At 41.2% G+C, this 15353-nt stretch overlaps 2 protein-coding genes across 6 annotated transcripts in view; one reads left to right on the forward strand and one right to left on the reverse strand.

Moving 5' to 3' along the window:
* RARS2 (arginyl-tRNA synthetase 2, mitochondrial) overlaps positions 1 to 10148 on the reverse strand; it is a 41510-nt gene extending 31362 nt beyond the window's left edge. Inside the window, exons 1-6 of one of the 3 annotated variants that reach the window (XM_076333196.1) lie at positions 10078 to 10148; positions 9173 to 9246; positions 8470 to 8575; positions 5094 to 5177; positions 1712 to 1809; positions 548 to 603 (exon numbers count right to left, since the gene is read on the reverse strand). In XM_076333196.1, coding sequence (XP_076189311.1) covers positions 548 to 603; positions 1712 to 1809; positions 5094 to 5177; positions 8470 to 8575; positions 9173 to 9246; positions 10078 to 10116 — 457 coding nt within the window. In that variant the 5' untranslated portion in view covers positions 10117 to 10148. Of the gene's footprint in view, positions 1 to 547; positions 604 to 1711; positions 1810 to 2601; positions 2685 to 5093; positions 5178 to 8469; positions 8576 to 9172; positions 9247 to 10077 lie in introns of those variants that run through there. The other 2 variants (XM_076333197.1, XM_076333198.1) reach the window with 2 other exon arrangements.
* Positions 10149 to 10377: 229 nt separating this feature from the next.
* Positions 10378 to 15353, forward strand: part of ORC3 (origin recognition complex subunit 3) — a 39872-nt gene continuing 34896 nt past the window's right edge. The window contains exons 1-2 of one of the 3 annotated variants that reach the window (XM_076333192.1): positions 10378 to 10510; positions 13139 to 13193. In XM_076333192.1, the coding sequence (XP_076189307.1) occupies positions 10487 to 10510; positions 13139 to 13193 (79 nt within the window). In that variant the 5' untranslated portion in view covers positions 10378 to 10486. Of the gene's footprint in view, positions 10511 to 13138; positions 13194 to 15353 lie in introns of those variants that run through there. The other 2 variants (XM_076333193.1, XM_076333194.1) reach the window with 2 other exon arrangements.

Genomic DNA, 15353 nt, shown 5'->3' on the forward strand with positions numbered 1-15353 from the left:
TGCACAGATGCTGTAGGATCTTCTGCTAATAAGTTTTTATTGTGAGAGGAGGGAGAAATAATGTTTTCCATACGCCACTAGAGTACTGCACAATAAACTTATTAATTATTCCATTACAAATTACGGCAACTGTGTTAGTAATACTGGCATAAAGTAATTAACATATAAAAGCAAGCTTTTTGCAAGACAGCCACCAAGACATAACTATCTGACTGCTCTGCAGTCCAGTGCAAATTGGAAATTTAAAATTCAAAGGACTCTCATAACACCTCAATGAAAACTGCCCTGGGTGTCTCTGTAGAACAATTTTAAACTACTTCATTTAATGTTCAGAGTCATAAAACTATATTACATGTGACTTAATAAATCTTCCAGCAACACACGATGCTCTTTTCTTCACTGCATAATGAGCGAAAGGTTTTTAATTAGCAAGTCGAGCCTGACACGGCCACTCCACTAGAAGAGTGAAAGGTTAGCAGTGTTGCCCTGTCAAGTGAAGCAGGAAGACAAAGAAGCCCTTTTAGGACACAGTTAAATGCATACTTACCTACTATTGTGGAACGCAAATGTCCTATGTGAAACTTTTTGGCGATATTAGGGGAGCTGTAACAAATTTTCACAAATAATGTTTGTTCAGTGTACAAGACTCCCAGATCACCAAGTCAGAAGAATTCAACTCATGCATATAGCAGAAGAACTGAAATAAACCCACCATTTTCAATTTTCCCTTAAAATTCCCTGATGAGCTTCTGTTCTGGATAGCAAATCTTCCTATCCAACCAGCTTTTCCTCCAGTATCAGTTAACAGCCAATGTTACAGGGAAAAAGAAACCACAAAAAAACCCACAACAAAGAACCCCCCCAAAACCCAACTACACTAGTGACAAAGGACTTACACTACCTTCTCACTTTTTACATGTTTTGGACATATGGATCATTCTCCTCATACCTTTATTAGAGATAAATCTGATACCAGGACAGGGGACCTTGTGTACAAGAATCAGTAACTAAAATCACATCTTCTTCCACCAACAATGCCCCCCCCCAAAAAAAACCCCTATACCCACAACTGTTTGCCCCGATAATAAAATGGAAGTTCAGCTATGAAAATTCACCCTCCAAATTAAAGCCAAGTGCTTACTTTCCATGACTATGGAAGCCTACAGAGGAAATATAAGTGAACAAAAATATTTATACATAAAGAGATCTGAGCCAGCCACTTTTCATTCCATGAGCAGGTGACCGTAAACAAAATTGCACTGGACAGAAATTTTGGGGCCAGCAATTCAGAAGATTTAGCAAGACAAATGCCTGGCTGCTTTAGCAAGTCAGGGAGGAAGGTGTTAAGGTGAAAAAAGAAATGGGTTAGTGGCTGAAAATTCAGATCATGTTTCTTGATAACAAAATAAATAAGCCGACTTAAAAACTGAATCCTATTATGCACTAAATGAGAATATTCTTAGCGGAGGGCAGTGTGAGGCGTGAACTCTTTAAATACCAAAAATATATTCTAGGAAAAAGCCTCAATTCCCTAAATATAACTTACATTCTACTTGGCAAATATAACGGAGTATCAAATACAGCTGAATATAATACTGTAAATATGGTTTAATTTCATAGGCTTCATACATTACAGCAATGAATATCAATCGGCAAAATATCAATCAGCAGGCAAGGCAATTTGCTCAAAGGACTCATCACACGCGCTTACCTGAACTCAATCACTGCCTTTTGTCTAGGCACTGTAGAGAAAAGTTCACTTTTTACTCCATACTCTGAGCCATCTTTCAACACCTGCTGCAACACAGTCTAAACCACAAGGAAGATTAAAAAAAAAAAAAAGAAAATATGTTTCAACAATAGAAAGCATGATCAGGAAAACTGTTTACCGATCACACAAGAGTCTGATCCCACAGCCTTTATTCACATTAGCAATTAGGTGGCTGGTCTACCAAGCAAACAAGATCTCACATGCAGATGAAAATGCCATTAACTTTTGAAAGCTGCATCTGATCAATTAAAAAGTTAGGGAAATTATAGGCAGAGATTTTGGTGAAAATCAAGGCTGATTTTGGTGGAAACTTAAAAGGAAGTGGAAAGCCTAGTTTTTATCATTTTTTAGTTACATAACAGGAAAGGGCAAGAGAGTAACCCCAGGGTAATTGGTGGGCAGGAAAGGAAACTAAGTCCAAGAATGTGGGTAGAACAGTGACCTGATGCAAAATGAGAGTTCTCACATAAATAGGGTTCTAACCAGGACCTTCACCTCTCCTAATTCAGGTAACACGTTTTAAAATGAGAACCTTGTAGAACTAGACCATAGATTTGGATGAAAAAGTAGGAGAGCTTATGAGCAGTAAACTTAACTAGAGAATTTACCTCATTGTGCAGCCAAATGTTCTTAACAGGCTTTTTTTTTTTTTTCTAATTAATTAAAAAAGCTACATACTATACCTCTGGGCTTTCTCAAAAGTGTCCACTTCCCAAAAATACATCTTATCTAGGCACACTTTGAGGAGTTTGGCCGTTTCTCTGAAATTCCTAGGAGTTCTGTCCTATATCCAAGGTTTTTGTCAAGGTGTGAATACAGGGGACACTCACTGTGCACAGCACAGCCAGATCACGTAGGTCCAACCCTTTGGGACACATCAGACCTCCCACACGCTCCTTGTGACTGAGGGCCTGCAAGAAAGCCATGAGCTCTGACTGCATGAGCATTACCACGCATATGCAGGTCACCTGAACAGCACATGAACAGATTTCTTTCGCTTCAGGAAATCTCACAGAGGAGTACGGGAGTTCTAGTCTTCATGATTATCACTAAAGCCAATGTAAGAGACAAAACAACTACTACAGAATCCTCTCCATCAGTTCACTGCAGGTAGACTGCAACAACAGCTTGTGGAACCTTTGGTCATTCATAACTCTAACAGCATATTTAAACATCAACCAGTGGTTTAAGTGACACAGACAAAAGAGGCTTAGCTATTTCTAATTTTGGTAGTGTAAATTTAAACTGTTCATCCTAGAACATGAGGCAGATTAATGTTTCTACCTTTTTCCAGTTTACATCACTGTCCACTGTATTTCTTCATTAATGCTTTTTAGGAATAGCCTCTGCCTAATACGCTTTTCCTTTCCCATTGGAAGAGAGCATCTATATACAATGGGGAAGCAGAAAACCAGGAGATTTTTGCAAGAATTTAAGCCACCTCAGAACTACCAAGTCACTTAAGTCTATAACAGGAAGAGAAAAAATAATACATTCACATTCTACTAAAACTGCTAGGTTTTTCCAGGCACCAAAAAGCCAGCCTGCTTTCTACTCCTTTAGTGCCAAAGAAATCCAACTATTCAGTTCTCGTGTCCAAACACCCCTCCTTCCCTTCGCCCACCTGCAAGTCTGTAAGGACACTGTGAATGGTCCCTACAAAAGTGTGTCTACTTTGAAAGTATGGAGACTGTGTAAAATGCCTTAAAGTATTTCCTCAACAGCCCGAACAGTTTGTGGGAAGAGGAATCCTATGCTGACTATATTATCAGTAATACATTCATACAGCAAGGTAAGTCCCTGTACATGCCCTACATACTTCAGTTTGTCACACATACTACACCTAATACGTGAAGCTGTATGTACTGGACAAACTTCCTGAAGATAATAGAGGCCTTTAACAATGTGAGCTAAAGTGGATATCTCATTCCATTCCTTGGAAGCTTTTCTTTTTTTCTCCTCCAAAAATCACCTTAGAATTCTTCTGCAATAGATACGGAATAAATTTAAAAAAAACAGAACTGCCCCTGCAGAAAAACTTTTAATTCTGTTCTTATTACAGCACCTAAGAAGGCAAGCTTACACAGAAATCATCAAATTTACCCATAGACCAATTCTCCGTATCAGTGAAAGTCACAGCTAGGTTTTATCTCCTCCTCTCTCCTCAGTGACATAATGCAAAATTACATGTCCTAATTCCACATTTTTTCCAGCAAAACTCTACTAGGCCAGACACATAGCTTTGCTTGAATCATTAAACTGAGTGGAATTCCTACAGATAAAGTACCTTGTGAAATCCTGCCCATGAATAAAATTTGCCACTGAAACTACTCTTTCAATGAATAGTCAGCTGCTATGTTCTTATCAAGATGGATTGATTATAAATAGCTAATGAAAAATTAAAGGGATAAAGCAACTGATTGATAGGCATGCCTAAGCATTAGCAATTCGCAAGAAATGGTCTTACCATTCAGGAAAAGAGGACTACAAGCCTAAGTGACTCAGTGGAAGACCTGATAGGAAGAGGGCTTCACCAGAATTAGGCAAGACATGATTTCTTGCCCCTAATTCACATGTGGTTAATTGTCTAAGACCACAATATGGTTTTCCACAAGAGTTGCTAAGCCTATAGATTAAGGCCATGAGCAACCACACAATGTAGCTTGCTCCACAAGTTAGTTGAACTGGCTTAGCAAAGCTTTCATTCAGTCCCCAGTCTAACAGTACCAGCCATCCACTTATCTTTATGAAGCTCTTGCAAATAATCCAGACAGAGTACAATGAACTGAGACACTACTCTTACAGACTGAGCAGTATCTTCCTTTCATTAAGTTACTGGTTTAACAAAGAAAGTGTTCAGTCAGGCATTGGACTTCGAGGAATATATCTCCTTTTTTCTTTTTTTTTAAGCAAAGTATGTAATGATAGATTTGCTATCAAATGCTTTTATTTTGGGTGTCTTTTAATCATCCTTTTCTATTTTAAACAAGAGTCTTTACATGCAAGATCAAAACTTTTGAGTTGTATACTATAGAAACTCAAAGCAGATGCCAAGCCTGCCTTTTAAAGCAGAGAGAGGAAAAAGAGGAGTTATGATTATCAGTGAATGGTAGATACACTGTTTCTTCATAAGGATAAACTTTTGTGAGCCTCATTCCAAATTCTAGGCCTACATAACAAATCAGCAGCAGGGATCCCCGAGGAGAACTTAGAAAAGACAGTTTTACATAGAAAACACCTTTCTAAGACAACAGTAAATATTCTATAGTTTCATACTGAGGAATTTATTTTTACCTTAATGTACCTCAAATATAGTACTCACCCTTGCTAATAATTCCCTGTTTATCGTAAAGTTCACTGTTCCTGGACCAGCGCTGATTTCACTCACTACAGCATCACATTTTAGCTAAAAGAACAAAACAGAAACTCTACATGCAAACAGGTAAATTGGAACATTGTAATTCAATCCACTATAAATATTAATTTAATCCACTATAAACATTAAATGTTATTATTGGTTAGAAGCAATCACAAATGGATCATTTAATCAATCCTGTTGGAAAAGGGATGATTTTATTATTTCCAATCCATGCTTAATAGCTCTGAATGTAACTCAGCCTGAAATGTATGTTTTACTTCAGTCCCTGCATGTGTACAGTCTGTGTTTTATTTTTACTGGGAGCAGTAGTTGATCTCTTTGTACACACAAAAGCTGAGATACATTTGACAGGTTACACAGTACCTGACAGCACTTAACAAAAAAAAAAAAAAAAACCAAAAACAAAAAACCACCAAGATCAATGTCTTAAAGAAAACCCAGGACAGAAGTTTTGGACTGCTGTTTCTTGAAATTTCTGACTTTAATGACAATGTTCTGCAATATCCAGTGATACAAGATAAAGATGTTAAAGGCCAATTTATAAAAAAATTCATTTACAATTTCCATAAGGCACATGTTCTGAAAATTCTGAACCCATAAGGAATATTTGGGCACCCAACCCCTAATGCCAACCTCCTCTTTACACAAATTTTGGTCTCTTCACAGGCTGAGAGTTTTGGATCTCAACCTGTCAGGTTTGAGAGTTTCTTACTAAACTAGCTGTCTTTCACAGCCAAGAAATTGTCTAAAAAAAAAAAAAAAAAGGGGGATGAAAAGCCTATAAAAGACAACACAATCACTTGATTGCTTGGTTAATATCTTTGAGAGGCAAGCTATACATTCCTTCTGAAGCTCATCAGCACGAAGAAGAAATTCTACCCCCATGCTAGGTCTCCGGCTTCGACACTAACTTAACCAGGAGATGAAATCATGGTTAGCCTTAAAGTTCTTTCACCTTCAGAAGCTCCAATAACAACAAATTCCAATGTTTATTCACAAGATACATGAAAAAATATTTCTTATATTGACTCTGAATTTCCCACTTTTTCATTTTATGAAAGGTCCTTTTTACTTATGGGGCAGAGAAAACAGAAATTCCCACTGGACTTTCTCTGTACCATTTGTTCTTCTAAAGGTTTTCTACATAATCGTGTCATTTGTCAACTCAATGTTTTTTCTCTCTCTTTAATATGAGTGCTCATCTGGCCTCTCCACAGCTTCAACAACCTCTCCTCCAAGTGCCCTGTGGTTCTTTAGTAACCAGATCTCCCTGTGCCTAAGGCTTAGACCAGAATGCCACTATACTGTACAGGGGCATAAAAACTCCAGAACACAATGTCCCCCTCTGCAAGGAATTAACGGTCCAGAGATGAAACAAGAACCAACCAGCCAGATGAAATCAAAAGCCCATGGAAACAAGACAATTCTGACCTTTCTGACAGACAATTCTCAGCACATCAGAGCACATTATGTTTCATATAGTATCACATTGCCTTATTATTTAGGCTATTTTAGTCAACGAGAAAAATTTCCATCTCTTCTGCCTAACCTAAATATCTGTATTTCAAATATTGCAACCTATTTCCTCAGAAGTGACTAAGAACATTGAGGCACTCCGTCAACTGTTTATCATGACAACAACTGGTAAGTGCCTACATTTTTCTGTCGCTCTGCTAGTTTTTGATATGTGGTCATATTTTGCTAATTTCTACGCTGCTTACCTTCTTTGTGGATGACATGACTAGTCTAAACAAATTATATTAAATGCATCGCCTTTATCCACTACCCAACAAAAAACATTCCTAAGAGATTACTGGATTTTTTTTTTTTTCCTTTGTTTAACTAGCATGGCCTATTCAGTTTTGGGGCTTATATTGATGGTCTGTTCTTCTTTACTGTTACAACTGCTTTTCCATGTAAAGATGTAGGGCTAAGTGTCCCAGGTTTATTTAATGAGCCACAAACAATAAAGGAGAGAGACAATTTGCAGCTTTCTAAACACTGGGAACAGCAGCTGTTTTTAAAGTGACAGACTAGACACAAGGAAAAAAATTGTTATGGTGACGTTACAGTCATTGGAACAGATTGCCCAGGGAGGCTGTCAAATCCTTGGAGGCTTTCAAAACCTGACAGGATTTCAAAAGTCCTCAGCAACCTCATCCAAAAACCCTCAAAAACCTGCACTGATGATATGGGAACAGATAACTTCCTGAGGTCCTTTCCAACCTGAATTATTTTATGGTTCTGGATCATCTTTAAGTTGTTTCAGAACTTTTGGTTGTACATCTGTGCACCATCAGTTCTTCTTTCACCTGAGTCAGAATATTCATCTGTTACAAGAATGGGTCCAAGATACGGATGTCTTCAACATCTCAGCAGTGAAGAATGACATGGAGAAATAGTTTAGCTTCTCAGTAGTATTAAAACTGTTTTTATTTGTCCTTTTTAACTCCTGATCATATAGCAACCCAACTGATTCCTTCTCAAGCTTGCTCTTTCTGATGCAGATGAAGAATCATTTGCATTTTCATTATTCAATCTAGCTCCTCTTTGCAACTAACTTTGCCACAATTTCCTACTTTATACTCCTTTGCATTGGCATCAGCAACGTATTTTTAGATTGTAAATTATTTTTTTGAGCTCAAATGATCCCTCAAACCTCAGCATCACCTTTCTGCTCCCACTTTTGTTCAACTGTATGCATACCAACTTCTCCAAGTTTTTATTTCCTTCCCTTCCTTCAAGGTTTGTGTCACTTCTGTTGTCTGTGTCACCTTGTTTTGCATGCTGCTTCTTTTTTCTGCTGTAGTCAGTCTTAACACTTCAGCTACTGCCATTTCCCAGACTAACACACCTGAGAAGAAGAAGCAGCTGTTCTAAGAAACCTCAATTTCAAGCAGTTAGGGATTTGAAAGTCTGGCCTGTTTGTCCCACAGGCTAAATTTATCCCTTGCCATTCTAGTGCTGGATTTTGCAGTCTTTGGTTTCCCAAGCCACTGCAGACTCAATTTCTTCCTCAAGTTTTAGGCAACAGTACAGACCATGGCATACCCTTTAGATACCCTCCTAACCTCACAAATATTATTTACTCTCAAACTATTTGAAAACAATAATTTCACAAGAACCTTAACTAAAACTGCTTCTCCAATTCCCTGTGAAGATGCAGTCACTAAACATTAAACATTGTACACCAGTCATTAAACTACTCTGACCCAAACAGATGCTTGGACAAAGAATACTATTTACCTTATGATGCCTGTTACACCTCTAGTCTGTAAGTTCGTGACTGCATAAATATATGATTAATGCATTAGCATACCCTTTCAGCTAGCTTCTGAGCTTGAAGATTAAGGTCTTGTGCTAAGCAATCACTCGAACTGCCTTCTGTTACAGAAGCAATGGAAAGCTGGAAATCAGCAACATGCCTGAAAAAAAGAACATACGAAAATCAGGAAAAAAAACCCTGTTGAGATGATGAGTAGATTTGGCAGATCCAAGCTGACTCTGCATATGACAAGTCTAACTGCCAAGCGTAACCCAGTCACAGATACCTGAAAGTTCACTATGTTTAGAAAGCTGCAGTAGAAGGCCAAATATTGCCTTTGCTCTAATACAATCAGAAAGTAGACATGGTGAGAACACCATTTCAGAATGAACAAAAATTATGCTCATGCATAAACGTAATTTACTTGCTAACATCATTACAACTGTCAAGCAGGACACTGAAAAAAAATCCATTATAACTTCACATTGGTTCTAAGCAGTTTCACATCTGCCATTCAACCACTGCCTATAATTTGTACAGCTTTTAAAGCAATTATATTTGTTTTGAGCTGGTTTGAAAAAATACAGCGATTTAATTAGATTTAGGTATCTTCTTATAATTGCATTGGTATATTAGCTTAGGTTTGTTTTTTCTGTATTTCTTTTTCCCTAAAGTCCTGTTAAGGTCTTGCAATAATAAGCACAACAGAAAAAAATAAAACATGACATAACATTGTGAGATAAAATGTAAACAGTACCGGTTTTTGGAGACAGGAACTGCAGATATGGACTTTATTAAATTTTCTGGTGGCAGATCCAAAACCTTTGAAAGCTAAATTTGAAATAAAGAACAAGGTGGCTTAAGCAAAAGAGATCCAAGAAAAGTACTGCTCCCTGTTTAAATACTCGTGGGGGATGCATCATTTATATTTGAGAGCAAATTTTAACCCAGGTAAAAAAAGCAAATACTTACTATTATAAGCAATACAATAAAATACGCAATACAAACCCAAGAAACGTTAAAGGAGCCTTAGAAAAAGCAAGGCAAAACACGACGTATAGCTGCTTTCCCCCCCTCCCCCCTCCACGAAGGATCCCACCAAACCCTCGCACGCCTTTACCTAGCCGCTACCCCTCACCCAGCTTACCCCGCACCCAGCAAGCGGGGGACAAGGAGGCCCACACCATGCCAGGGCCTCGCTGATCAGCTACGAGTGGCTGGATTCTTGCCAAGAATGAAGAGCCTCCCCCACTAATGGCTCACGGGCCGAAGCCCGCGGGGAGGGGAAACCGAGTTAGCGCTTTCGGCCCAGCTGCAGGCCTGGCGCGGGGCAGGTGGTGTAAGGGACCGTGAGGGGACCGCGGGGGCCACAGCCCCCTCAGACCTCCCGCCAAAGGCCGGGCGGGGGAGGGGCACCCCTCACCTGCCGCCCCCGCGCGCAGAGGAGGGGGCGGGCCCGCGGGAGACGCTTGAGCGCGCCCCCGCCCCCCCGCCAGAGAGGGGCGGGGCAGGGCAGGGAAGCCCGCGCCGAGCCTCTTGGCAACGGGTCGGACCCACTGTAAGACGCTCGGGGGGGGGGGGTGTCTGGGTGAGGGCGCAAATGGGAAGTCTCGGTTATAGCGCGCCCCTCCTCCGGGCAAGCTGCGGGAGGGAGCGGCGTACCTGGGAAGCGATGGTCCTCCGAAAGGAACAGGCTGCCATGGCCGCGCTGCCAGGCGGAAGGTCGCAGCCGCCCCTTCCCCCCCACCTCGCCTTTCCGCCCGCCCAGGGGCGGGCTGGGTCGTACCATTCTCAGGACAGGGGTGGGAGGTGGAGGAAGAGCTCATTGGTCCCCCTTTGCGCGGAGGAGGTGCGCGGAGGGCTGTCCCACTGTGCAGGGGAGGGGGGAGAGCGGCGAACGGGCGCGTCAGGCCGGAGTCTTTCGCGGCCGACCAGGGAGCCGGGCGGCGTTCCCGGAGTGCGCGTGCGCCGCGGGTCAGCGCCGGCCTGCACGGCCCCTCCCCCTGCGGCTCCGTCGGCGGCGGGGCGGCTTGTCCGGTACCGATCGGGCCTGGGGCGCGAGAGGGGCGACATGAGCACGTGCTCCGTCTCCAAGGTGAAAGGGGGGGGCGTAGGGGCTGTTCAGCCGCCGCTCCAGGGGGGACGGCCGCCGGGTTTCGCTCCCGCCTTGCCGAGGCGGCGGGGCGGCTCGGGGCCTCGTAGCGCGGCGGGTCGCCGGGCGGGCGGGCGAGGCCGGCGTGCTCAAAGCGCTGGCCGCTCCCCCGCTTCGGCGGGACGGGGGCTTCGTCCGACCTGAGCGGCCCCCTCGGAGCGGTCCCTGCTGGGCCGCGTGAGGAGAGCAGCGCGGTTGTGGGGGTGCTGAAGGAACGGAGCCGCAGAACTGCCCCGTCTCCCCGTCGCGTCCTGCCTCTGCTCCTCTTCCTGTCTTCAGCCGCTGCCGTTTCCCTCGTCCCCTGTGCCCAGGCTCCCAGCTGCCCCATTCCGCTGTCTGTTCCCTTCCCTTGCTGTGTCGAGTCTTGGTCAAGTCTCTTCGTCCGTGCCCTGACGCCCACTCGGTCCCGCTTTACCCAAGGCACTTTTTCCTCTGACAACAAAGAGCCCTCCCGCCTTGCTCCGCTGTCCTGTTGGCACGCGAAAAGCGCTCGTACCTGAAGTAAACCTCACCTAGAACTGAGCAGTAGCGTTGTGGCTGTAGGTTTTGTCACTTCCAGCTTAAAGCCTGTTGGCATCGCTTGCTGCCACTTTGAAACGTTCGTTGCGTCTTCCCCCGAAACTAATTTAATGGAGAAATAAAAATGAAACGCTGTCACTCACACATAACGTTAATTATCTATTATCACCTTGATATTTCTGAGCTGAAAGCTTCTGTCTGGCCTGTAGTCACGGTTGGCGGTAGGGACGGTGCATTCATCGGAGTGTTAATATGTAGCAAGAGTTAAAATGTTGTATTGGAACGTTTAACTTATTTCCTGTCTTGCTTCATTGTGTAGTGAAGGATAGCAGTGGTTCACAGCAGGAAGGTATGCATTTTATCATCGGAAGACTCCTGTCTCTTATATCGTTTTGCACTGAATTGTGATGTGCAGCAGGATCCTTCGGTGTGGAAGTCGCTGTGCAGGTTATTACTTTCAGGAGTAAAGGGAAGTACTTCCAAACAAAATTAAAACTTAATCCCACACAAGTGAATTTCCCTTTCAAAAATGGCTGTTGCCTTTAAGTAGTTAGGTAGTGAAAGGTGTCCCCTCCGTGCCTCCCGTGTCTTATACGTAATACCTCTTTGCCGTTTTATATTCTGGTCTTTGCTACGTTCAGTGGTGTAGGGAGATCCAATGCTTGTAAAGCATTAAATAATATTTATGTTTTGTTTGACTTAAGCATACATTTTTTCTTCTTTTATATATATGATTTATAGTTATTTTGGCCAATTCCAGTTGTGCTCTTGTGAATTACTGTTCTGACATGTTGTGCGTGCTGTAGCATAGCTTTTTGTAGTGGAATTGTTGTTCCAGAGTGTTTAGGATCTGTAGAATAACCGCAACTTTTATCTGGCCGGTTTTAGATGGTTGCTAATATACGTGGTAAAACGGAAAGCATCTGAAGGCATCTCCAGTTCATAAGGCTGTTTTTCAGAGGACGTCGATATTGTTATCAGTGTTTTACTGCAATTTCTTATTTGTATCAGAAGGGAAATAACATGTCCAAAGTCACCCAACAGACTAGTGCCTGTGATCAAAATTGAACATACCTCTGGAGTTTTATTTTCACTAGATCATTCTTACGCTAGTGGCTGAACCTTCCTAGGTTGGGTTCAGTAACCTTTGCTTATATTGGCATCTCCATTGAGAAATATAGGATTGAATCAGTCTGTTTATCTGTCTTGAACACTTGTGTGTTTCCTTCCCCCTTGCTGTAGCACAAGAACCTCACAGTGAGAGCTGGGGAACGCATATGATTTCTGATACATAGGAAATTATTATAACTCTTCAAAAGAGATGAGTTTTTATTTGAGAGGATGAAGGAAGAAATTTCAGATTTTCTAGAGGAAAAAGAAAAAAATCTTCCAGAATTCAAAGCTTAATACTTGTGTTTTATTTCCTCCTACTTTGAGATGAAACTGATCTACCTGGGAGATGGCTTCTGTCTGGAGGACTTCCTTGGAGCCAGGACTTTTATTTATCTGAACCTTTTCCAAACCATTTGTTCTGCTTCTAACCATCTTTACTTTTTCGAGTTGGGATGCATTTGTCCTCTGTAACTAGGGTGTGTCATTGGCTTTTGTAAGTGATAATATTCATTGCATTATTCTGGGTCACCTTTTCTATGCATCCCAGCCTCTTGCTTTTTTTTTCTTTTGTTTTGTTTTTAACTGAAACTATACTGAGAAAACTCCATTGATATGTCCCCAAGGAATCATTTCCTCTTAATTCTAAACCTGTTGGAGGTTATGAGAATCTACTGCTGTTCTAGTTGATGGTTGAATTGAAGAACATAATGGAAAGGTGGAAAAGTTCCTCCCAAATATGCTGGGATACTGTTTCCACTAGTTTTCCAGCTTGAAACAGGAATATAAAGGGACAGCATGCAAATTGATATCCTTAAGATGCTGGCAATTCAGTTCAAATTATTGGTTTAATGGAGCACTGAAATTAAAGAATAAAGTGGCCTCAGAAGCCAGTCAGATTGATGCTTATGTTGAAGTTTATATTTTTTTGCTATTCTCTAGGGCTGCTTTGTTTTTAAACCAAGTCCCAAGAAGAGAAGGGTGTCTCAGAAAACAGGTTAGTGCATTTTGATATATGTTGCTATGCTTGGGTTAATCCTGGAAGGTTCATCACATCTGATTGAATTCTGTCATAGCTGTGTGAGGACTTCTGTTGCTCCTTGATGTCGATATTGCTGAAAACTCACTTCTTCAGAGGAACCCCAGGAAATTGTTGGCTAGTGTAAAAGTTTTTTTCATCTCCAGCAATCAAGATCGTATAGCTATCTTTGTCTTTGCAATTTTTTTTTTTTACAGAACTCCTTTCCATGCTACCATAAATTGTTTAATGACTGACAAACTATTTATCTGAGGTGTCTGAATGAGCTACTTAAAAGCTATGGGAGTCGGAAATTATATCCCATTCATAAGTCTCATCATATTCTCCATAGTTTGCCTACGTTTCTTGAGGAGAAGAATAAAGAAAAGCCATTTGTGAAGATTCCATGGCTTCTGTCTACTAGTGTCTGCTATATGTATTTTCTTTTCTCCAGCCTATATGTTGTGTATACAAGTCTCTTGTCATTTGAGGAAGACTGAACAGGACTGACTCTTATTGGAGCCACAAATAGTTGCTGTTTGAGACTCACTTAGGAAACTTACTGTTCTTAGTTCCAGGTTAAACTTTTTTGGGCAGCACCAGAGCTGTCAAAAGGTGTGACAATTTGTATAAAAAAAGTGGAGGCGAAAGTAATAAGGCCAGATTTTTGTGGAAATCACCACAGGCTCATTCATTACCAGAGAGACTTACTGTAACACTTGCTTTAAAATTAATCCCAAATTATTTTTTCTGTGAGAGCTGGCACATCTGTAGTTCAGGGAATGAGAGGCAGGGAATTAGAATCCAGTCTGTCATTCTAAGTCATTGCAAGATAAAAACCAACAACAAAGACCTAGGCACTTAAACCACGTTGAAATTTTACCCCTTACTGGATATTATGTTTTCATTTTTGAAAGATTAGTAATGCTTGGATAAATCCTACTAAACATGTTGTTCTAGTTAGCAAATGCTTTGAGACAGAAAAATAAATTTGATTGAACTACCCCTAAAAGAGAGGCAGAGGTGAGCTAGTTTGGCTGCTCACAGCAGTTGGTTAGAATGGTGTTCTAAATAAACAGTACTTTGATGTGCATCTGTCCGGTTTGGCAGCCCAAACCTGTCAAGTGTGAGGTTTCACCGATAGTTGATAATACTGTTGGAGCCCGCAAAAGGCCTTCTGTGCACATTTGCACCTGTAGTTTGAGTTTTGGTAGTATAAAAAGAGTGTTATGCCTTGGTATATTACCAGTAATGTGGTGGCTGGATTTTCTTTAACTAAAAGCCTAAGACGTCTGTAATCAGAGTGGATTATGTATTTTAAGTGATTTTTCTTAGGCATACAAATGAGGAGTTAGTTTAGGGGAGACGATGAAAACGGAGGATGAGGGATGCCTCTTGGTTGTCATTTACAGAGCTGTTTTGGGTGTTTTTAATGCTTTGGGAGATTGAATGTGCTCATCAACTGGTTCTTTTCTAGAGATCAGACCACTGCTGATGCTCCATTGAATGGCCACCAAATGGACATTAATGGCTAGCAAATTAAATTCTTTATATGCATACGTTTAGAAAAAATCAATTGTTATATTTAATGTTGCCTTGTAGCAACGGTTAACAAGCTGTTTACTTAACCTTCAGTCTTTGTGCTCTTCCAGGTGGTGTTAGTGAAGCATTAAAGCTACACCAGGCCTGCTAAATGTATGCTGGGAGTAAAGGATGGTTCCAAGCCTGTGCTTTTTTTTTTTCTTTTTTCTTTTTTTTTTTAAGGGAAGTGTAGATTGAGTGAATGCGGGAGGAAAAATGACAAGGAAAATCTCACTCACTCATACTAGTTTCTGTTCAGTCTCCCATTTTACTCCCAGCTCTGTCTTTCCTTCTTAGTTGGAAGCTGGTGGAGAGTTTCTGTACTCACATCTGTGAGGCAGAGCAGCACATGGGAAGCCAGATGTATTCAGAAAATGTGCCAAGACACTGTTTTACCAAAAAGGATCTGATTCTCCTTTTCTTTTTCATAAAGTGCATGTATAGAAATGAGAGGCAATTTAGAGGTGAGCCAGAAATGTAGGCCGGGTTTGCGCTTAAAAGTTTTGCTGGCATAGTTGTGTCGGTTAAATGTATTTTAAAAAAATAAATAATTCTGTA

This window comes from Aptenodytes patagonicus, chromosome 3 (assembly GCF_965638725.1).
Source record: "Aptenodytes patagonicus chromosome 3, bAptPat1.pri.cur, whole genome shotgun sequence".
Classification (NCBI taxonomy): Eukaryota; Metazoa; Chordata; class Aves; order Sphenisciformes; family Spheniscidae; genus Aptenodytes; species Aptenodytes patagonicus.